This window comes from Nomascus leucogenys, chromosome 10 (genome assembly GCF_006542625.1).
Source record: "Nomascus leucogenys isolate Asia chromosome 10, Asia_NLE_v1, whole genome shotgun sequence".
Taxonomy (NCBI): Eukaryota; Metazoa; Chordata; class Mammalia; order Primates; family Hylobatidae; genus Nomascus; species Nomascus leucogenys.
This window is the reverse complement of record NC_044390.1, coordinates 25,047,722-25,072,354: the sequence shown is the minus strand read 5'-3', so window position 1 is coordinate 25,072,354 and position 24,633 is coordinate 25,047,722. Positions and strand designations below refer to the sequence as shown.

The 24,633-nt window shown below is 36.4% G+C and overlaps 1 protein-coding gene across 2 annotated transcripts in view; it reads left to right on the top strand.

The window, feature by feature from the left end:
- OTOGL (otogelin like) overlaps positions 1 to 24,633 on the top strand; it is a 161,223-nt gene that overhangs the window by 98,944 nt on the left and 37,646 nt on the right. For both annotated transcript variants that reach the window (XM_030821838.1, XM_030821839.1), the window contains 11 exons: positions 1,114 to 1,281; positions 2,987 to 3,265; positions 6,300 to 6,417; positions 11,188 to 11,267; positions 11,574 to 11,642; positions 15,529 to 15,602; positions 18,515 to 18,692; positions 18,964 to 19,106; positions 19,667 to 19,690; positions 19,783 to 19,875; positions 21,929 to 22,118. In XM_030821838.1, coding sequence (XP_030677698.1) covers positions 1,114 to 1,281; positions 2,987 to 3,265; positions 6,300 to 6,417; positions 11,188 to 11,267; positions 11,574 to 11,642; positions 15,529 to 15,602; positions 18,515 to 18,692; positions 18,964 to 19,106; positions 19,667 to 19,690; positions 19,783 to 19,875; positions 21,929 to 22,118 — 1,416 coding nt within the window. The remainder of the gene's footprint in view (positions 1 to 1,113; positions 1,282 to 2,986; positions 3,266 to 6,299; positions 6,418 to 11,187; positions 11,268 to 11,573; positions 11,643 to 15,528; positions 15,603 to 18,514; positions 18,693 to 18,963; positions 19,107 to 19,666; positions 19,691 to 19,782; positions 19,876 to 21,928; positions 22,119 to 24,633) is intronic.

Sequence of the window (24,633 nt, the reverse complement as noted above, 5' to 3'; positions counted from 1 at the left end):
TCTTCAGGTTGCTGTATTCAGGGGTGTGTGCAGCAGGGGAGAGATTTTGTTTCTCCGTCTCCTTTCTCATTCTTATGTTGAATATTCACGAGGGTGCTTCAAGTCCTCAAGTTGTAGTTGTATACACATCTTCTCCATTCTGAATTGTATCTCATTATAATTCACTTATTTGTATATTATTCACATATTTGTACAAATCTACATATTTATACTTTGAGGTATATTTGCGTCTTGGAGGTTTTTGTCACTTTCCTCTTGTCCATGCTAGAAAATTAGCCATTACCAGGTAGAGACTATTGCTATAATTTTCTTTGGTCCTCCTGTATTTTGGCTCATGGAGAAACACTGCATTTGTAACATTTGCAACCGTGGTGGTGAGTCTCCTGCAGCCAGGCTAAGAAAAATTGTCCACTGTTTCTGCTCAGCTCCACCTTGATGTGGGGGCAAAGCTGTTTCAGGTTTCTCTCTCTTTATAGGGTACCAGAGTCCCTAGTGAAGCTCTTTTCCTCATCGTTTATAAGGGTCCCAAGCTGCTCAATGGTGATGTGTCCCAGATGATGGGTCGGTGAGGAGATTACACTTGAAAATAATGTATCCTCTCAGTCTTTTTGTTCTTCTCCTGGTCCTTATCATGGAAATTTTGGTTCTCCTTCCCCTTTCCTGATTGGAAGACTTCTCATCCCTCCAATCCAATTATCCTTTCCCCTTTATTTAGGCCTGGTCTTAAGTCCTTAAGGGGAAAAAACTCTCGCCCTTATATTCTTTGAATCTTTTTTCTCCTTCTTCAGCATGTGCTGAGTTGAATTGGCTTTGAGGTAAAAATCAGAGAAGAGGGAAAGTAAAATACATTGAGAGCAGTAAGGTTAAACTTCTATGAAACAACCAATCACGTGTATATCAACATTTTACATAACCTACAACACGAACATATACATATACATCATTATATATATAAATCATTAGTTTTGAAGAATTCAGTTATTTTATTAGTGATAAATTTTTAATTGCTCAATTTTTTGAAGTATTTTGTTATTAAAACATTTCTTTGAAATGACAGACTGAAATTTTAAAAATCTATGCCAATTTATAATTCTCATATTTGTATTTAACTAGGACTTGGAGAAGGACCATATATGCTGGCAAGCTATGGGCAGAGTGGCCTTGTTCTGGGGGCCAATATGACCAGCAGAAGCGTTTTCTCTTTGCCAAGAAGCAGTGTTCATACCAATTTATTTTTTTATTTTATGATCACTCCAGGCCTTTTCAAAGAGAAGGTGTCATGTAAGTATAATTGAAAATAAGGGTTTAGCTTTCCAATTACATTTTAAAATTTAGCCACTCAGTAAATATTAGAGAATCTGATATGTTTATGGTATTTTTTTAAAGTGCTCTAAAGGATATGAAATAAAATATAACATTGGCACATGAGCCGGCTTTCTCTTTTGTATATAAAATCGTTTCTTGATTTATTGGCATATATATGTTAGAATTGCAATTGTTTGAGTTTTTGGTTTTAAATAAAATATAGCTAAAATTTTCATAGTATTAGTCACAGAACTTAATTTGATGTTTTTGAAAAACCACCCACTGATTCTTAACATTTGAAAGGTTTTATGCCCCCAAAAGTAAAAGCAAATTGTGAATTGATACCAAAGAAGTTCTATATGAAGAACATAAATCAGAGTGTAGACAATCATTGTGACAGTCTGTTATTCTGTTATCCTTACCTGCCTTGTCTGTCCTGGTTCCTGGACATGTCCTCAGTGCCCTGAACCTAGCTCTATATTACTGGTTTGCACCTGCAGGTCTGTACTGGTCGTATCCACCTGGTACCTGTTCTGATTGATAGTAGTTTCCCTTCTGATCCAGTGATGTTCAGGCTACCTTGTGTCTACATAAGTTTACCTAGAACCATGCATGACATATTGTGTAATGGAATTTATTTGTTGGATGAATCAATCAGACTTAACTTTCGCTTATTCTGAGAATGCTCACAATTCTCCAGTTAGAATACATTATTTATTTCCTGTAAAAAGAACTCTCTTAGTTCTGAAAACACCTATCACCATCAAGTTCTAAATTATGCTGGTTACATTTTTTTCTCATATAAAAATTTATTTTATTATTCTTGGCATCTTTTGGTGCTCAGCAGAAGAACTTAAATTTTACAACATGATAAATGCCTTTGAAATAATATTGAATTTGGGAGAGCTCTTCATTTTACGATTTGTAATAACTAATGATTTTACTAGAAAAAATCCAAATAATGTTTATTTAAGAAAATCAAACTAAAATCATCTCAATTTAAGAACTTTTATTTCATGAGTTTTATAAATATAAGGTAAATGTTGAAAGCTCTAGCTAAAAAAGAGTGATAATTCTTCAATGCTTTGTAAAGCCCAATTGCTGATTAGCCATTTGATCATCTTTTGGGAAATGGACAATAATGTTGGATAAATAGTCTCTTTTTGGTGCAGTAAAATCTCTTTCAAGAACATTTGCTCATTAAAAGAGCCCTGTGATACTGAAATGCAGTTACATCCCTAAATTGATCTATTTCTCTATTCTCTTTTCTATTGTCCAATTTAGCCATTTGTAGGTTTTGTACATTTGTAAATGTTAAAGCTTGCAAACACAAATATATGTCAAATTAATCGTTCAATTTCTTGTATGAAATTGTACACTCTGGAGTCCTCATTGACATTTATTTTTTTCCCTCAAGGACAAAATAAATTATTAAAAAAAATAGAAGTTACCAAAGACTGATTTTTTTTTTTAGTGATATCACTGTTATTCACTGAATTTAAAGTACTACTTTTTTTTCTTCTTTCAAGCATCTCCTAGTTTATTTCTGAAATCTTAGTGATTGGCACTAATTATGTTTGGCAATTGTGCAGTTCTATTTTGTTTACTTTATAAGTACATTTTATGATGCCAATATTGATGATCTTCCTTCTGAGAATCCACACTGCTCTATGTTTTGCAGCACTGGCACTTGTTTCCTTGGAATCTGCTGAAAGGCCAAACTACTTTCTCTATGTCCATGACAGTGATACTCTTAGCTTGGAGCTGTGGGAGGCGAATTCAGCCTTTCATCGGAGAGCAACATTTTTCCACCATCAAGGCCTCTGGATGCCTGGTTACAGTGCATTTGAGTTATACAGCAAGAAAGGCTTTTTCATCATATTCACAGATTCTAGTGTCAAAGCATCCAAATATGATGATTCGGAAGAATTTAAACATTCAAGTAGCTTCAGCATAGAAGGTATGTTCCCTGAGATCTTCAAAAAGAGAACAAATAGGTAATTTATATTAGGCAGAATATTTATGTCTTTAATTTAAAAACCATTCTTACTGTGTATAAGCAGATCGACTTTTATGACCTTAAGTAAGTGTCTTAACCTCTATACCCCTCTATATCTCCAATATACTTATTGGAGAAATAATAATACGTACTTTATCAGGTTATGGTGAGTATTGAATAAGTTGATGTAAATTACTTAGAACAATCCTAAATAACCTGATGTTTTATTATTATTACCCCAATTATTACTACCAGTGCTGTCTGGACATTGGAATCAGGGCTCACTCATGTGGTTTAGTTGTCTAATGTTTGTATCTACTTTTTCCTTCCTAGAAGGCAGCTTCTAATTTATCTGATTCTTAGTAATAAGGCAATATGTTTATCTCTGTCATTTGGATACAGGGTGTCTGTTTCCATTGACCTCTAGAAGATTTCTCTAGTTCAGCAGAAACCTAATTTTACTTCTAGAGAGACTTTGAGGTCTATAGTTATTGAATTTTCTGAAGCAAGCTTCACTCCTTTATGCAGTGTTTAAAAGCCATGCTTTCTTTTCAAAATCCAGGAGCTGGATATCTATCTTGAGTCTCCCCAAGAAATTGTTTCATCCTTGTGAATCCTCCTAAAGCAGTTCAAGAGAGCAACTAATTTGCCTTTTCTGTTGAGAATATATTTCTGCAAGCCCTTCTAATAATGGATTTTAAACAGTACAAATTGAGCTTCAAAATACCTAATGTTAAATGATGAGTTAATGGGTGCAGCACACCAACATGGCACATGTATACATATGTAACAAACCTGCACGTTGTGCACATGTACCCTAAAACTTAAAGTATAATAAAAAATAAAAATTAAAAAAATTAAAAAAATATTTTACCTATTGAATACAGTTCCTCTGTGCAAAGATTCCTAAGTCTGGGAGGAGGTTTTGTGCAAACCCAGATGCCAGAATTCTGCAAGGGTTCTTACTCTGGCAACGAGCTCAGAACAAAGAAAAAGAAGCTCTAATATCTCTACCATTTGCATTCTTATGTGTGGTGACATACATTCTTTAGTGTGGTGACATACTCACAAAACAAGTCAGGCAAAGGAATTTTATTACTTACAGATAGGCAGCAAGAATCAACAGAAGCCTAGGATTCATGGTGAGCCAGTCCTCTAGGCTCAGAAAAGCCCAGGGTGAACTGAATCTTGTCTGCACATGCTTCATGTTGCACTGCAGCTGAGGGACCCTGAAAGCACTCTGCTCTGGATTTGATACTTCAGGTGCAACTGGAATCACTGAGCACACACTTTGCAAGGACATCCTGTTGGGAATGGCAACAGAGCCTGGATTGTTTCAGAAGATTCCTCCTTACCTCAGGATAACCCTCAGAACTTTTTGCAGTTGTTTTGAGATTTGCAAGTGGGAGAGAGAAAGCAAGGAGAACCAAGGGGAGAGCTGTCCTCCTACACTGTGCTCTTGAGAAAAGGAACCACTGACACATCTATATAGCATTCCATAGAGTGGATGTGATTTGCTTACTTCAATTTACCTACAGTTGACCTTTACAGGCCTCTATTTCCCCTCTGCTGTAGAAATCTGTGCTCTTAGAACCAGACCTAGTAGCTCCATTTGAGGCTTAGAGAACTGCAGCACATGGCATCATCAGAATATCAGAAGCTGACCTCTGTGGGCTTCTGAAACCTAGGAAACTCCAGGAGCCTATTGTAGTCTTGGAACCAGTCCTCTTTCAGGATGCATGAGACCAGTAACTCAAGTTCAGCAATTACTTAAGTCTTTAGATGTATAGATGCTTTCCAAAAAGACTTATTTTCTTTGCTGTAATTTGGAATTGAATTCTGTGTCCAGAGTCCAAGAAACATACCTGCTTCCTGAATTTTCTTAAGAGGTTCTCTTGTTCAGAGATAGCTTTGAACTGCTACAAAAGGACTTCTTTATGCTGTGGGAAGCCAAGAGCATTAGCAGACCTTGCAGGAGAAAAACTTCAATCAAGGGAGGTTTTAGAACTGTGTGCATGTATTTTTCAAATCCGCCCATATATTTTGTTGTATTCAAACAATACTTATCTGGTACAAGGCAATGTGCTAAGTTTTGTGAGAACAATAGAATATTCTTCCTAGATTTGAGTTCCTGAAATGTATTTGGTCTTGCCATTTTTCTAATTGTTTGAACTTGGCAAGTTTCTTGGCTGCTGTGAGTCTCAATTTCCTCATTTACAAATTAGAAATAATATCTCCTTCATAGGGTAGTTGCAAGATAAAATAGAATAATGGATGGACAATTACTTTGCAAAAAGTAAAATTCTAAACAAGTGTTTGGTATTATGATGTGAAGACAGATGAAAACCCACTACATATATATATAGATCTATCTATCTATCTATCTATCTATCTATCTATCTATCTATCTATCTATCTAGAAAAAGAATACTTTGAATTTTCCTCAGCCTCCTCCAACCCCTTGCTTTTTTAAATCTTTGGAAGATAGGTGTACATGTAGATATTTAATCTGAGCATGAAATGCTTTGGTCACCAAGCAATTACGTTGTTTTTTCTTCAGTTATGTCTTTCCTGTAGCATTATAGTCAAAGAAGGGTCAAATCCTAGGAGGGTTCATATAAGAAATTGTTAGTTTTTGGCCAGGCGCAGTGGCTCACACCCGTAATCCCAGCACTTTGGGAGGCTAAAGCAGGTGGATCACTTGAGGTTAGGAATTCGAGACCATTCTGGTCAGCATGGCGAAACCCCGTCTCTATTAAAAATAAGAAAATTAACTGGGCATGATGGCATGTGCCTGTAGTACCAGCTACTTGGGAGGCCGAGGCACGACAATCACTTGAACCCAGGAGACAGAGGTTGTGGTGAGCCGAGATAGTGCCACTGCGCTCGAGCCTGAGTGACAGAGCGAGACTCTGTCTCACGAAAGAAAAGGAAATTGTTAGTTTTCAAGCTATGTATTAAACATGCACACAATCTAAACTTTATTTTTCCCCAGAAATCCAGGCAGCAGTGCCTTACAGGAAGATGTGTGAATGGAGATATGAACCTTGTGCTACACCCTGTTTTAAAACCTGTGGTGACCCTGAAGCACTAGCATGTAAATTTCTTCCACCGTAAGTAATGTTTACCAATAAGTGATCAAAGTCCAGCCTTAGCAAATTCTGTTTTCAGTTAATTTTTTTGAAGAGTTAAAAACAGCCATTCTCAAGTTGTATATGCTATATATTCTTTCATGATATCAATTTCACTTAAATCAAGAAGTAGTTATTGAGAGCCTACTATGTGGTAGGCAATCTTCTTGCTGCTGGGGAGACAGTACTGAACAAAATAGACAAGTACTTGCCCTCATGAAGTTTACATATTGTTGGATTGAGCAGAAAATAACCAAACAAAAATGTAAATATATAATGCAACATATTGTTATGGCAGATATGTGTTACAGAGAAAAATAAAGGAAGGTAAGGGAGACGGGGAGCCTAAGGCATGTGCGTGTGTTTGCCAATTAATATTGGTGGTCAGTGAAGAGCACCCTGACAAGGGGACATCTGGTCAGAGATCTAAATGTAGTGAAGGCACTGGCCAGGTGGATATCTGGGGAAGAGTCTTTAATTTGAGAACAGTGCAAAGGTCTTGGAGTGGGAATGTGTTTGCTGTCTTTGAGGATCAGCAAGGAGGTTATAAGTTAGAACAAAATGAGGAAAATGGAGAGAAGTGGGAGATGAGACCAGAGAATCATAGTAGTGGGACAATCATATAAGGCTTTGTAGCCTGTTGTAAGGACTTTGTCTTTTACTGTAAGATAGGAGACCTGGCTGTATTTTAGGCAGCTGAGTAGCATGATCTATGTTTTAGAAAGTGTACTTTGCCTGTTGTATTGAGAATGGGCTGTTGGAGGAGAGGAGGACAGGGCAGAATTGATCAGTGATACAGACAAGAAATGAAGGGTATTTGACCAGGTTGGTGGCCCGAGAGGTTATGAGGAACAAACAGATTTAATATCATTTATGAGAGAAGGAAGAGTTAAAGAATCAAGTTTTGGCCTCAGCAGTTATTAGGTGAAATAATTTGAAGTTTTGCCATTTTTGATAGCCAAATTGGTCAAATGGCAGTAATTTCAAATGATTTGATCTAGTAGAAGAACTGCATTGCCATTTACTGAGATAAGGAAGATGTTAGAAGAAACAGTTCGGAGGAAAGGTCAGGAATTTGGTTTTGAGGATCTGGAGTTTGATATGGAAAATTGTTCATTGGATTTAGCAAGTCAGAAAATAGGAAGGCACGAAACAGAGACAGAGTATAAACAGCTTTTTTTAATATAAGAATTTTCCATAAAGGAGATATGGATCAATAGTAGGAGGGAATATTTTTATGAGAATCATTTTACAATTGATTGAACAATTATGAGGTTCTTATTCTATGGCAAATGTTGCCAATAGGTAAGATCCAGCCCCTCTGTAAGATCTATGGCAAATGTTGCCAATAGGTAAGATCCAGCCCCTCTCTCGAGGAGTGCACAGTCTTTAGAAGGAAACAGAAACAAAAGAAAACAATCTCAGTGCATTGGAAAATGGCCTAGGGAGGCCTTCATGGGTAAGCACAACAGCTAGCGCATTTAAGTGTTTACAATAAACATGAACTGTGCCAAGTGCTGTAAAATGGGTAATCTCATTATTCCTACTCCCAGAGGAGAAAACCAACCGAGGCACAGAGAAGCTACACAGTTTGCCCTGGTCACACAGTTTATGAGCAGTAATGCCAGGGTTTGGACTGCTACACCCTGTGGTTTGTCAAGTGCTGTGATATCAGAGGGAAGAAAATGATATTCCTGTTTAGTTTCTTAAAAATAAAAACAATCACTTATTTTCTTCTGAAAAGAAGTCTTCATCATTTATTTGAACTTCTCCCGCTCACAAATCTATTTCCTGACTCTTCTGGTAGCCATCAGGATGAGAGCATGCAACAGCGGCCCTAGAGTGAGGCTAAGCAATGCGAAGGGCATGTGGGGAAGGAAGACAGCAGCAGGCACAGCTGGCAGGGCACTGGGGAGGATATTGAGCTATATTTTGAAATAGCATTTGGCTAGTTTATGACTTCTTGTGGGATGATGTGGGATGACCAGTCTCTGGGGTGGTGGAACCCAGATCCTTAATGCTTCCAGTGTATTGGGCTGTAGCTGTCCGTAAGTTTCTCTTTCTGTATGTTTGGGATGCAGAGAAGAGACTCAGGATGAAACTTTGCCACTGCCAAACTGATTCCCATCTCTACCTCCATTTCCTTCTCCTTTTTACTTTCGTTGTGTCAAGGTGGCTAACTATTGCTCCTTATACCTGCAGTACTTGAGGAAGGACTCAAATACTGAGCTGGGGTTTTAGTATGCCCCTGTGCCCCCTCCTCCAAGTCCGTGACATAACCAGCACTCTTGTTCTAGGTGATTGCAGTTTCCAGCACATAGCAAGTGTTTAGAATAAAAATATTTCACGAAAATTAGAGCTTTTATGAGAAAAGTTGCCAAGTAACATACCATAGAGCACATATGTAAATACTGTTATTCCTATTATCTAATATATGCATTATAAGAACCATTCCGCATCTGAGGCATTAAACTTTTCAGTTGGAAGTTGAGTAGAATACCAATTGTGTGATAAAAGAAAGCAAACCTGCTGTGTTGATGATAAAGACATTTTAAGGAACAGGTTAATAGTTTTTTAAAAAGTATTGTACAGGGATGGCTGTGGTTTTGACTTGCGTAAAACAACTGCAAAATAATTGAGTTGCATAAAAATTGATTTTGACCCAATTAAATAACAACTAACTAGCCCTTGTCTGTCAGTGATCCAGTAACTTTCCTTTCTCTTTTTTCTTCCACTTCACAAAGTTTAGAAGAGAATAAGAATATCATATGCTAGTTAAAGTTTTATTACTCAGCTTCATTTTATGAAATAAATAATTGGTTATATAGGCTAAGCTGTTTATGTTTTAAAAAAATCAGTTGTGAAAGAGGTATCCAAGAGATGGCTAAATGTGTTTCATTAAACCTCATTAAGACAGAAGTTAACTTTTCTTGTCTTTAAAAAGTGTTGCCTGGATTTGCCTCCAAGAACAAGGGTCTTCTGAGCAGCATTCACCTTTAGTGTTGAGTTAGTTTGTTTCCATCTGGAATGAAACGAGGCCGTCAACACTTTTAGTTCAAATTCTTTACAGATGAGGCAATGGAAATGTTTCTAAAATTTGTAAATATATTATTTAAAACTGCTAATATATTCCAGAGGCAGACGAGCAAGCCTTTTTATAACAATTATCTGCATGAATTCTGTGTAGTATGTAGTAATATAATAATTAGAGTTGGTTGCACCTGAAGGATTATATTTTTTCCTTTGATTTAGAATAAATTGAACTCCGAGCCTTAAAATTGGACATAGAAAAATGTACTCTCAGTCATTATTTTGTCTCCATTCCTTTAGAAGAAAAGCATTTTCCTGTTCCCTCATGTCTTTGGCCCACAACATGGCCTCTTGAAATTTGAGACTCTCCCTTGGCTTCTGTGCTCCAAACAAGGACCGGGGATTCTTACCAAGGCCAGACATCCTAGGGCTTGAAATAGAATCTTTTCAGGCTCTTATACAACCATGTCCTTCCAGGGCACTGCCCCAGATTTGGGCACAGGTCCTAATATTCTTGAAAACTATAGCTTCTGCTCCTTCCTCTCCCTGTTCTTGAAAGAACTGCAGCCACGTTCATCCCTTCCACCTAGAGATCACTAATATCTTTTCAGTGAGTTTAGGATTAATAATAGGCAGGGAGAGCCACTGAAGATGCTGTATTTGTTCTACAAACACTGTCAAGGCAACGATAGTGTCAAAGAACATGCCAATCTGCTTGGATGTGAGGGGAGTATAAGAGTGGAAAGTGGGCCAGGCGCGGTGGCTCACACCTATAATCCCAGCACTTTGGGAAGCTGAGGTGGGTGGATCACGAGGTCAGGAGATCGAGACCATCCCGGCTAACATGGTGAAACCCCATCTCTACTAAAAATACAAAAAATTAGCCGGGCGTGGTGGCAGGTGCCTGTAGTCCCAGCTACTTGGGGGGGCTGAGGCAGGAGAATGGCATGAATCCAGGAGGTGGAGATAGCAGTGAGCCGAGATCGCACCACTGCACTCCAGCCTGGGCGACAGAGCGAGACTCCGTCTCAAAAAAAAAAAAAAAAAAAAAAAAAAAAGAGTGGAAAGCAACAGTACAATCAATACAGATTAAAATCTCAATAAATTGGCCAGGTGCCAGGGCTAATGCCTGTAATCCCAGCACTTTGGGAGGCTGAGGTGGGCTGATTGCTTGAGCCCAGGAATTCAAGATCAGCCTGGGCAACATGATGAAACCCTGTCTCTACAAAAAAATAGAAAAAATTAGCCAGGCGTGATGACACATGCCTGTAGTCCCAGCTACTCAGGAGGCTGAGGTAGGAAGATCACCTGGGTCCAGGAGGATGAGGCTGCAGTTAACCAAGGTCACGTCACTATACTGCAGCCTAGGTGACAGAGTGAGACCCTGTCACAAACAACAACAACAACACCTTAATAAATTATTCTTCCACATTTCCACTGACTTATGGAACATGGCCTTAGTGTGCCCCAAATATAAGTGTATGGTTCTAATATTCTGTGTCCAAGTTCTGCCTTAATCTTAATTCTATTCTCTTTATCATCCTCTAGCTTATGATTTTATAAAACGAAGTAGCAGATGGAGCAGTTCTTAGTGCTTGACAAGGGTATATGGAAGCATTTTAGGAAGAATATATCTTAGTTGCATATGTTAAATGTAGTCCTTTTTTTTTTTTGTATTTCAAACTTTTCTTCACTTTGATTTACTCTTTTTTCCATGTAAAGGGTTGAAGGATGCTTGCCCTACTGCCCTAAAAATATGATCCTTGATGAGGTCACCCTCAAGTGTGTTTATCCAGGAGACTGTAAGTATGAACCTTGCTTAATTTACTCTGAAAAATGATACGCTTGCATGTTTTTTTTCTGAGGCAAGTGGTTGTAAACAGAAGTTTTAAACAGACAATCAACTCTCATAAGATTATTCTTCAATGTCTCTTACATAGCTTTTTTTCTCTAATTACTTTTTAAATCATGTAGATCTTCCACTAACATCTCTCCTGCATTCTTTTTCCCAAAACATTTTCCTTGAAGCTAAAGAGCCGTCTATGAAATATGTGGGTCTAATTTTATGCAAATACAGTTTTAAAAAGAGCACCTTTGTTTCTTTGTAGGTATACCTGTGATTCCCACAGAACCAACATTAATACCACCAGCTAAGCCAACTGTGCCCATGTTTACAGGTATTGTTACAATTTTAGACAACAAAAGTAGCACTATATAATTTAAGTGTTGGCTTAATTTATGTAATTTAAGTGTTACTATAGTTGCTATTATTAATACTACCTATGGGCTAGGAAACCCAGCAGTCACTTTTGCTTCATTAAGCTCATCCATTGGCTCAGCATGCCATGTTTTCTAGAACTTCTGGCCTCAAAGGATTCTTCTGCCTCAGACCCCCAAGTGCTGGGATTACAGGCATGAGCCACACTGCGCTGGGCTATGTGCCTCATTTTCTGAATGGTTTCTGCATTTGGTCCACCTCGTTCTTCATTTCAGTTCGTGTAGATTCCTTGGACTTCCCTCACATCTAAAAACCTAAATTCTACTTTTAGGTTTGATTAAATCCCGCTTAGATTTTCACAGTGATTAAATTGGCTCTAATGAAACATAGACATAAATCAGGTTTTCTTTACTGCCTCCATTTCCATGTTTGCATTCTGTCTCCAGCTCTGGAGGAGGCATTCTGGACTCCTAGCCTTGCCTTCCTCCCGCACTGTGAAACTTGCCTCAGTGAAGGATTTAATAAATCCACTCACAGTGAGGATCGACAAACTTAAGGCATTATTCCTCAAGGTATTATAATGTAGGTCAAGTTCAGATATTTATTCTTTCAATTTATTTGACAAGCTTTAATTGAGCACCAACTCTACCTGGCACTGTCCTGGCCCTCAGTGAGAAGGTATGATAAACAAGTCACAGCCCCTACCCTAAAACTGCTGATAGACCAGAGGCTGTTGCAATCTTACAACAGGGGTAAACACAAGCAGCCCACAGGAGGACCATCATATTTATTTTGGAGGTATGGTGTCAGAGGTTAATCGAAGACAGAAGTTGGGTAGGCTAAGAGAAGGGGGAAATATGTTCCTATTAGAAGGACAGCATGTGCAAAGTCTGGAAGTGAGAGAGAATATGTCACATGAAGGAATCTTAAGCAGGTCAGTGTATCTTGAATGTGAAGTTTGAGGGGAATTGTGCCAAAAGATGGAGTGGAAGAGATTATCGGGGGCAGGTCACAAAGGACTCATGGTAAGAAACAGGATTTTTAAAAAGGCATTAATAGCCTCACTAAAACCATCACTAGTACCACTGCTTCTCTGGTTAGCTACCATTTGAGTACTAATTGTATGCCAGGTATTGGATTAAGCATTTGACATACATTTAATCTTAATAAGAGCCCTATGAGAGAGGTTTACCCTTGTAAAGATGAGGAATTACTACACTGTTGTGAAATTTTAGGCATCAGTGAATTTAGTGTAGTTTAAAGCATGCTTTGGGAGAAGGTGGAGGTACTTGACCTCCATCATTCAATTTATAAGGGGAATAAGTCTAGGAAATAAGATTGCGTGTTTTAACATCTGGGGCATAGACTTAATTATTCTAAGTATTGCTCTCTACTTTGAGCTCTCTTATAACCCCCAAATTAATATTCAACATGTATCTCAAATGTGTAAAATGATTTAAACAACCACAATCTCTATGCAGAGAATACAAACTGTATTTCATTACTCTCAAAGGTAAGAAAAATAAAGCTATTTCTATTTCTATTTGCAGATGTCATGATCTTAGGTTATTCTAAGGGATCTACTGAAACCTATTAGCAATATCATATGAGTTCAGCAAGGTTGCAGAATACAAGAGCAATACACAAAAATCAATTGTATTTCTATATACTGGCCATGAACAATCTGAAAATGAAATAAAGAAAACAATTGCATTTATAGTAGTATCAACAAAGAATAAAATGCTTAGAATATATGTAGCAAAAGAAGTGTAAAATTTGTACAATAAAAGCTATAAAACATTGTTGATAGAATTAAGAAGCTGAAGAAATTCCATATTCATGGATTGGTAGAGTTGTTAAGATAGCAATACTCCCAAATTGTATTTATAGACACAATACAATCCCTATCAAAATCCCAGCTACTTCTTTGCAGAAATTGATAAGTTAACCCTAAATTCATATGGAAGTACAAGGAACCTAGAATAGCCAAAACAGTCTTGAAAAATAACTAATTTGGAGTACTCATACTTCTCAGTTTCAAGACATACCACAAAGCTGTAGTTATCAAGACAGCTTGGCCATTGTAAATCCACACTCAGATAATGTTTATAAGCCTTTGATGATTTTAGATAACAGTGAACTCCTTCACTGTTAAGACCACTGAACTTCCCAGTCATTAGAATTTTTTTTTTTTTTTTTTTTTTGAGATGGAGTCTCGCTCTGTCACTCAGGCTGGAGTGTAGTAGCATGATCTTGGCTCACTGCAAACTCCACCTCCCAAGTTCAAGCGATTCTCCTGCCTCATCCTCCCAAGTAGCTGGAACTACAGGTGTGCACCACATGCCCGGCTAATTTTTGTATTTTTGGTAGAGACAGGGTTTCACCATGTTGGCCAGGCTGGTCTCAAACTCCTGGCCTCGAATGATCTGCTCGCCTCGGCCTCTCAAAGTGCTGGGATTACAGGCGAGAGCCACCATGCCCGGTCAGAAATATTAAAAGTTTTAAAAATGTCATTCTGGTATGCTGAATAATGGTCGTCCAAAGATGTCACTGTTTTAGTCCCCAGAATTTATGAATATATGACCTTATATGGCCATATGTGTGGCTAAATTAAGATGATGACTGGCTTGTGCCATGATCGTGAGATGGAGAAATTATCCTGGAATATTCATGTGGCACCAATGTAATCACAAATGTCCTTATAAGAGACAGGCAAGAGAGTTTGAGTCAGGGAAGGTGATGTGACAACAGAATCAGAGGAAAGAAGGGAAAAGGAAGGGAAGGAAGAAGGGGAAGAGAGAGAGATTGATTTGAAGATTTTGTGCTGTGGTTCTGAAGTTAAAGGAAGGGACCATGAGCCAAGTCCAGGTAGTTCATAGAAGCTGGAAGAGACCAGGAAACAGTCTCCTTTAGAGCCTCCAGAAGGAATGCAGTCCTACTGATAGCTTGATTTTAGGGCTTCTTTTGTTTAAAAATTAATTAATTAATTTTGAAAATGACAAAGAAAAATTGTATATATTTATTGTGTACATGTTGTTTTGAAATATGTGTACATTGTGAAATGGCTACATTAAGCTCCAAAACAGCTAATACATTGGTGTTGTTTTAAGCCACTAAATTTGTGGTAATTAATTACAGCAGCAATAGGAAACTAATGAGGTTATTTTCAAACACTACCAACTATGGGCACTGCAATTATGGCTGAGAATAATTTCAGCCATTCATTGTGGCTCTTCTGTAATCCTTCAGACTGAATATTTTAGAGAAACCTCTAATATTGGCACCTTTAGAAGGTGCCTCACAAATGTGTTTACCAATCACATCTCCCTTTTCTATGGGTCACCCCTAAACCACACCCATCAACTAGGGTCTCCACATGGTCCACATCAACATTTATTCTGCTCGCAAGGAACACATTCTCAAGGTTCACCAAAATCAAGGGGTCAGCCTCATTACTTATTTTCAAAATGTAAGAAAATTTTTAACTTCTGAGGAATGGTTAGTGATACTATTAATATTTTTTTACCTATTCACGCAATTGTGTTGACACCATTAAGAAAGTGAAGGTGTTTATAGAATGGTGATTAAAAGCCAAATTTCTGGAATCAGAATTCATTTCCAAGTTCAAATTCTGCCTCTGCCACTTAACAGCCTTACTTCTCTACAGCTTAGTTTCCTCATCTTCTGTAAAATGTTGATACTATTGTTACCAACATCACAGGATTCTAGGAAGGAATACGTGAAATAATCTATATAAAATCTCTTAGCACAGTTTCTGTCACATATCAATTCCATACAAGATAAATGCATTCCACTAATGAGGATTACCTTTTCATTTCTGACAGTTTTGGAAATAATTACTCCATCAGACATCACTGTGTTTGATATGCTAACACCAACTACAGGCTTGGAATGTGAGGTATGACTGGGCAATATCTTCCAGCTCTTTGTTATTTCCATATATCATCCACTCAAATTTCTGTGTCAATATCCAAATGCTACCAAATTTTTTTGGTGTGTTCTCTAGTCTATCCTTGCTAAAAGATAATAAGAAATATGCATTTCATTGGAGCAATTGTAACTGATAAGATATTTCTTATTAATTAGCTTCTGGTCACACTAAGAAAAACAAAATTGAAATAAGATCTTAAGAATGATTCCTTAATAAACAGTTATCTAGTATGGATTTATCTGTGAATCAGGCATTCATAAAATATTTATTAAGCATCTACTTGATGTCAGTCACTGTGCAAGATGTTAAACATACACTGGTAAGCAAAAAAGGTAAAAGTTGTTGACTCCTAGAGCTAGTAGTTTTCTCTCCTAAGACTTGGACAGAGATCTTCTTATTTCAAATATACCATTTGCTCTGATAAACTAATTATTCATTCAACCAATATTTATTTAGCACCATTTCTGGCCAGGCACTATTCAGATCCTATGGAAAAAATATAAAATTAGGCAAACATTTCTGCCTTTCCAGAGTTTACATTCTATTGGAGTTTCTGAGATAGCCAGTAAGCAAAATAAATGAAATTATATAAAATGACAGAGGTGCTGGTCAGGAGAAAAATAATACTGTTTTTAATAAGGTGGTTGGAAAATCTTCACTGATAAGGCAACCTCTAAGCAAATGGTCTGCAAATGTTGAGAGAGTGAACCAATGTAGAGGACCGGGGCAACAAAGTTCCAGGCAGAGGGACCAGCAAGTGCAAAGGCCTTGAGGCAAGAATGTACCTAATGTATTAAAAGAATGACAAGGAGACCAGTAAGTAATAAAGAAATAAAATCACAGACAATAAAGTAGATTATGTTAGACCTTGTATTGTAAAGACTGTGGCTTCTGTTCTAAATGACTTGAGAAGGTGCTGTATATTTTTGAGTCAACGAGTTACACCATCTGAGTAGTTTCAAGATCATTTTGGCTGGTATATTGTGGGTAAGGTTTAAGGAGAAAATAGAACTGTTTAGGAGGCTATTGTTGGAATTTAGGCCAGAGATGATGATGGCTTTGTTCAGGTGATAGCAGTGAAGATGGTGAAAAGTACCTGGATCCTGGATGTATTTTGAAGGTAGAGGCCACAGACCTTACCGAAAGATTACATGTGAAGTGTGAGTAAAAGGGAAGCAACAAAGATTCTAAAACTTTTGCCTTCAGCAACTAAAGGGCTGGTGTCACCCAGGATGGAGAAATCTTAGGGAGTGAATGTCTGGGATGGGTATAATCATGAGTTCAGTTTTGCCATGTTAAGCTTGAGATTACTCACAGACAGCAAAAAGCTGTGGACATACAGATTTGGCAGACATATGTGGAGTATATATAGGTCATGCTAAGAAAAAATTTGGGAACTCTCAGTGGATAAATGGTATGAGACTGGGTGAGATAATAAAGGGAGTGAGTACAGATAGAGAAGTGAAAAGGGCCACTACAACTTTCATAGGTTGAGAGAAGGTGACAGACATGCAAATAATGTTAACCAGAGAAATAGGAGAAAATGTAGGAGGCTGCAGGTGATCTGAAATCTAAGGAAAAAAATATTATAAGGAAGGTAGAGTAATAAGCTATACTGAATATATTAATAGGTCTGAGATGAGGTCTGAGAATTGATCATTGGATTTAGCAATGTGAGTTGTTGGTGACGTTGTTAAAAAGAGTTTCAGTAGAGTGGCAGGTCTAAAATCCTTTAGGTGGTTTAGATATCTGTGAGGGCTATAGTTCTCTTGTATAGTTTGCTTTCATTTTTCTGGCTAAATGAAAAACAAGGTCAATACCTGAGAAGTGGTACAACTTTTACACAGAAAATTTCGGAAAATTGGACTCTTAAATTTTGAAGTGCTCACTTAAGAGTCTTACTATTTAGAAAATTAGTAATTTCTCTTAACCTTATTTTTAAAATCATATATTATATTGGAATTATAGACACTGATCCAAAAGATTTAGGGAGAAGCAAATGAAAAAAGATACTTTATTAGTGTATGGTATGTAATAGGTACTAAATAGTTGTTAATTTTTATTCTGAAATCCCTAGACATGCAGTAAAGAGTAGCGGTCAAGAGCATAGATTCCCAAGTAACAATGCCTGGACTTAGATGCTGACTCTACTATCTTCTATCTGTGGAACGTTGGGCAAATTACTTTAACCCCCACACTGTTTACTCATCTATAAAATAAATATGAAATAATAGTATCTGCCTTAGAGGGTTATGAGAATGAAATGGGTTAATTAGAAAATGTCTAGTTTAGCATTGCTATAATCATTACCATAATTTAAATGGAATGTGACTTATAAACTTTGAAACATCTACCGCTTATTTATTTATTGTTTGTTTACCTAGACATTGTGAGTTACATATAAAATTATGATTATACACTCTAGGGGCTGTCAAACTGATATTATATATAAAATTTTAATAAAATATTTAGATAGTATTAAGTTGTGATTTTTAAGTTGACATTATGACATATGAAGTTATATTCATATACTAGCTTTACACAACATAATGTGAAAGGTCAGTTGTCATTTTATAAATTTACTTGCAAAAAAACTAGTCTAGGGAATTCAGGAGAACATTGTTTTCTTCAGATGTTTGAATATATGGACAATCTAATATCCAATCAATATTAAGGTAAAGCTTAAATTAAATATACATTGAATATTATAGAAAGGGTACATCAATAAAAGGTTGTAGCAAAATTTTAATTCTTTATCTTTCAAAAGTTTTTGTGTTCAATAAATGTACACCATGGGCAATATGAATGTGAAATTTAAAAATCAATTAAAAGCATTAGTTGAGAATGGAAAAAACCCACTAATCTTTTTTTGTTAACAGCCTCAGAAATTTGATCCTGTTTATGATTGTAGCCAATACATATGCCTTAATATGGAATGGCAGTTATACAACTGGTCCCTTAATTGCCCAAAGGACGTGGAAATGCCTGACTGTGGCTTCCGAGGAAGGCCAGTTCAAGTGAACAGTGATATCTGCTGCCCTGAGTGGGAATGTCCTTGTAAGTTAGCATTTCTTAAGTGGTGATCTTTTTTTTTTTTTTAATCTGGAGAGATTGTTACTTTTTTGAACCTTTCACCTCATCAAGCCAAAGTTACTGTTTCTGCGTTTTCATTATTTGATTTATGATTTTGGCTCACAGTATATAACTTTTAGAGTTGCTTCTTGTCAGACATAATGAGGCTAATTTAACAGATTTTTTAAAAAAGAGCAATTATTACTAAAAATGCAGATAGTTAATAGACTAAATCCACTTTCCACCATTTTTATAGGTCGGTGTTTCATGTTGTCAGAACTGAGCATTATTACATTTGATGGAAACAATGCAGCATTATATAGCATGGCTTCTTATATCTTAGTAAGAATTCCTGGTGAAATTATAGTTGCTCATATTGAAAAATGTTCCATGAATCAGGTGGGTCATAATTTATTTTTGCAGTCATTTTGTCATAAATCTATAGCTGATGTCTATTGCAACATCAGGGATTCTCATAGGAGGAGGGAGCTCAAGAACTCACTGAGATTGGTCTTCTGATAATGTTTCAGAAACATTTCTGAAAACCTTTCTTTTTTTTTTTTTTTTTTTTTTGAGACGGAGTCTCGCTCTGTCGCCCAGGCTGGAGTGCAGTGGCGCGATCTCGGCTCACTGCAAGCTCTGCCTCCCGGGTTGACGCCATTCTCCTGCCTCAGCCTCTCGAGTAGCTGGGACTACTGGCGCCCGCCACCACGCCTGGCTAATGTTTTGTATTTTTAGTAGAGACGGGGTTTCACCGTGTTAGCCAGGATGGTCTCGATCTCCTGACCTCGTGATCTGCCCACCTTGGCCTCCCAAAGTGCTGGGATTACAGGCCTGAGCCACCATGCCTGGCCAAAAACCTTTCATATCAATCTATTTAGAGGCATATAATATTAATCCAAATAATGTTTTAAAAAGTCAAATAATGCATTTAAAAGTATTTCTTTCTTTTTTTCCAGAATGGAAACTCCTTAAAAAAGCTAGTGAGTATTTGCAAAGTGTTTAGTACATTCATTCAGTTTATCACTACAATTATGTTTAACTCCATAAAGTCTTAATTTTTTTTCAAATTAAGGCTCCCTCTGGAAGAATCTCTGGACTTTGTTTTAAGAAGTTAAATGTGACAACATCCGTACATAAAATAATTGTCAATCGGATAGCAAGAAAGGTAAGAACACAAAGTTAAAATGTTTTCTCACATTAGATGAAAATAAATTATATAAACAGTTATTTCCAATAAGAGGGAAAATTAAGGATATCAATGGAATTTAATTGTTATTATATATAGTAATCATTTCATGGACAATATAAAATGTGTTCCTTAATATTATATTTGTCTCTCAATAATGTGCCAATTATTGCAAATATTTTCCCCTGTGAGGTTAACTGCAGAAACCATGTTAAATACACTAGCGACCTCTGAGATAATGTGATGGGCCAGTTTTCTTTGTGTCAGAGTTAATACCACATTTCAAATCAGACAGAGTGGAAATGTTATGGAGAGGGATGATAATGTTGAAAAGCATAGTAGCCAAGAACACCAGAATAAAGACCATTAAGAGAAGAACAGATGGAAGGAGTGGGTTTGAATTGTTGACATAATGAAGTTTATGGTGAGTCAATGATAGCTAAAATAAGAAAAATATGAAAAAAAAATTTAACTTTTTTGAAATAAATTGAAGAAGCGCAATGTATTATAAAAAAACAATGCATTATAAAAAGTGAAAGGAGCCTTTTGGTTTTACAGGAAAAACTCTTATCCCAAGGAATATATGTTTGCCAAACAGGAGTGCCTTATGAACTCAGTGCTTTACTCAGTTCTAAGTTATTCTGTCTAAAATATGAAAAAAATGTGTAAATATTTTTCTTAAAATGGCTGAGGTACTATGTACTTTCTGGAAATAATTCCACCTGTTAGCATAGGTCCATAGATTTTAGACTGAAAATAATGTTAAAATGAGCCTAAAAATGTAAGAAGATATTTAAAAGGTTTAATTAAGTAAAACAAAATATATAAATGAGGTACTTTTTTTGAATGATAGCATTTGCATATACCTTTGAGTCTGATGAGGTTGATATACTTACAGGAAGTGGGAGAGAAGTAAACACAAAACTGGTCAGTATCATTAATTGGAGCATTTGGGTGGAAGGACTTATTTTTGGCCCCAGATTGAACTCATCACTGATCATTCACTGGTCAGGCACTGTATTAAGCTAATGAGGAGTTATTTTTGAGAATCACTTAGTGAGAGTTTAACGTGATAAAACAACATAGGTCCTGATATCAAGTAACTTATACTTGTGCATGATTTATTATCTGCTGATTAGAAAGCAATAGGAGGTACAGTGATAGAATTATAACCAAGATATCATAGAAATAAAGAGTAACTTAATGTCTTATAGTTTATAGACAGGTCAAACAGGTATTTTTTGGGGGAGGTCACACTTAAGATAAATCTTAAGGAATAAGTAGAAAGAAGGAAGAGAAAGAGAAAGTATGTTTCAGCTCGAGGACAGCAGTATGAACAAGATATAAAAATGAGAAATTGAATGGTTGGTGAGGCATAACTTCAGTAAATTTGCTGCTAGTTACACCTCATGGCTTCATGTCATTGCCATTATTTAAAGCACTGTTTTTCAAAGTGTAATCCTTGGATTGCCTACATTAGTATTATCAAATACCTGTATAGACTGTATATATTTATTTAGTACATGCTAAAAACACAGTCTATAATCCAATGCAAACCTGGAAAGTAGAATCACTGGGAATCTTGATCTTTAACAAGCCTGACAGATGATTGTTATGAACATTGCAGTTAAGCAAACAATGATTTAGAAGATCAAGGAAATAATCCAGATTAAGAAGAACATCTGGAAAATAACATTATTATCTTAAATCCATATTAGAAAGATGGTGTTATCAATATAAACATAGACTGAAGGAAACAGACATAAAAGTGTACATAACATAGAAGAAAGTTAAATTCTGAGGAAAATGAAAGGCAATGACATTAGAACAAATATTGACTAGAGCAAGGCACAGCAAAGGAACAATAAAGACCTTAAAAGTTCTGAGAAGCTGTGGCAGCAGTAAGAAATACATTTTTTTTAAAAAATTAAAAAATAGTTTACATTAAATCAGAATAAAGGAATAATCTGTATTCTTCTAATTTGTATATTTAAGTAAATATTTCTTAACAGGTGTATTTATGTTATTCTAGGTAGAAGTGGATTCCATTGTTGTGCCTTTGCCCTTTTCAAGTCAGGAACTGTCCATAGAGGATTCTGGTTCAATGTATGTAATTACTACTCCAGCTGGACTAATCATAAAGTGGTCTCATCTTACAGGAATCATAGACATTCATTTTGGCTTCCGATTTAACTTGTCGTCCTACACAGAAGGACTTTGTGGTGAGCACTGCCCTTCAAATCTTGATTTCGTCTGTTTTTTTTTTTTCTATTCATGCTATGCTATTTTGGACCCTGTTGCCTCATTTTTCAGATTTGAGATGTGATATTAACTTTCAGTTCCCATGTAAATACTGAAGGAAGCAATGATTTTTCCATAAATGTGCTAAGAAGCAGGAAATAACACTTCAATTTGGGTATTTTATGAAAATACGTGCTTACTGCTGTTACTACGGTGCTGTTTGTGTTTCCACTAGCTCATCTTTATTAGGCATTAATGAAGCGTCAGGCATTATTTTACATACTTTAACTCACTTAATTTTAAGATCTAGTAAGTAGATAATAGTGTTTTCTCAATTTATAAATTATACAGATGAGGCATGGAAAGTTTAAAGGCTTACATATCTGTGTTTCCTCTTAATTTTTTTAAAAGCTTGAAATCAGGGAAAACTTGTTTAAGTCATCTTGAAAGAACATACTATTCAGAATATTTGTCCTAGTTTTATTATGAAATGTAAAGCTTAGATATACCATTACGTCTGGGTTTGATATTGCAATGTATTACACAGGTATATAAAAGAGTTTTAAGTCAAAGAAAACAAATTAGAAATATCTGTAGGTACATAATGAGATAAAAAGAATTCTGGCTCTGGTGTCTGCTAGAAAGTTGAACACAGGTTATTCTCTTTACAGCTGTGTGCTCTGAAGAGAATGTCAGTTTCCTCATCTTTAAAAGGGGACAGTAATATCCATTTTCAAGATTGTTTGGATTACATGTGAAAGTTAATGTAAACACAACACATAAATACAGTCAATAAATGTTGGTTTAGTACAAATATGTCTATTTTTAATCTCAGCAAATGTTAATTAAATACAAGTTTATGGGTCACCTATTGTGTGTCTGACATTATGCTTGATGCTGACAACTCAAAAATGAGTGGCTAAGTCCTTGCCCTCAGTAAATTACACAAAATATCCAAATTTCCTGTTTAAAAATTTGAACATTTTTGGAAATTTTTGCTAAAATGGTTTTCATAGTTCCTCACTTGTTTAGAGTATGCTAAACATAGCATAAATTTCTATGGTGACTTAAGGTTATGATTTGGAAATAGGCATTATTGAGTATATGTACTAAATCAATAGTTATTATTGAGTAACAACTGAGACAGGAAATGCATATTTTCTCCTATAACTTATCACTTTTGAAGGGTATTATTTCAGTTTGATTTTTATGTTTTTTATCCTTCTCTGTTAGCTCTTGCTTTCATGTAGACAGCCACTCTGCTAGCTGGATTCTTAACTAAGCACTGCAGAGAGAGGGCTAGGATCACCTTTATACTAACCAGGGCTCATGCCCTAAATTCCTTGACCTCCACAATGAGAGAAGTGTGCTTCATTAAAGGGAAATCTGGGTACTGTCAGGATCACTAGACTAGGTGCTGGCTGAAAAGCTTCTAGTGAGTAAGACTGTTATCCAAACAGAGTCTGAACACTGGAATGAGAGGCTTATATTGACATCTTATTCTACACAGCACTATGAAGTCTGGAGTGGTGACTGAAGTTGCAGTGCAAACATATTTTTACTAGAAATTACCTTTCTCTAGAAAAGTTTAGACTTAAAAAATAGTAGCTCCTTTACAATGTAGTCCACTTAGGTTTTTTTTTTTTAATGTTTAATTGCATGGAGTACCCTGTGTATTTACAAAGGTGAGGCATTGCAACCTTTATTCATCCTGATATATCTCCTTGGGGATTAAGATTTGATGTTTGAAGAAAATTTTTATTCATATATTTTATAGCCCAGAGTCTTGGGAATTAAGAAAAATTATGTCTTAAAGTCGGGTGGGATTCGGGTAAGGTATGAATATAGACCTGGTCTCATTACTTTCCTTGGCTCTGCACTGCATTTGGTGAAGAGTAAGCTCATCCTCAGTTTGGCTTTTCTCAAGGAAGATAGAGGCTGCAGCAGGTCAAGGCATTATAGCCATCAACAGGTCATGTCATCCCAAGGAAGGGAAATTGCCTGTGTCCTAGAATTCCCAGTTCAAGTCTTGAGCTTGATAATAGTTGTCCCTATGTTGAATAAATTCATGTGCCTAGGTGACTGCTACATGCTTGCTGGTTTATGCCTGGATTACCTGGAACAGTTGCTAATGCAAGGGAGTGAAGATTACCTTTATGCCAATCAGAGCCCTCCCCTGGAATGATGTCATGCACTAGGTGATGGAGCAGTGATAGTTCCTGAAAGAAAAATATTTAATATTTTCAGGCAGAGTTTTCACAGGGAAGTGGAAGCCTGGGAGCCAGTCACCAAATGTCCATTACTGTGGAAAGTACCTTGCCAGGCCACTAGTTACTAAGTTAGAAGATGGTGGTGGTAATGGAAGAGTATAGGAACAGAATTAATGTCTTCTTTCTTAATCTTCTCTGATCTCTTCATATATCTTGACTTCTAGGCTTTTGATTTATTTCTTATTGGGTTAAGGCAGTTAGTTCTACACTATTTTATCAAAAAATC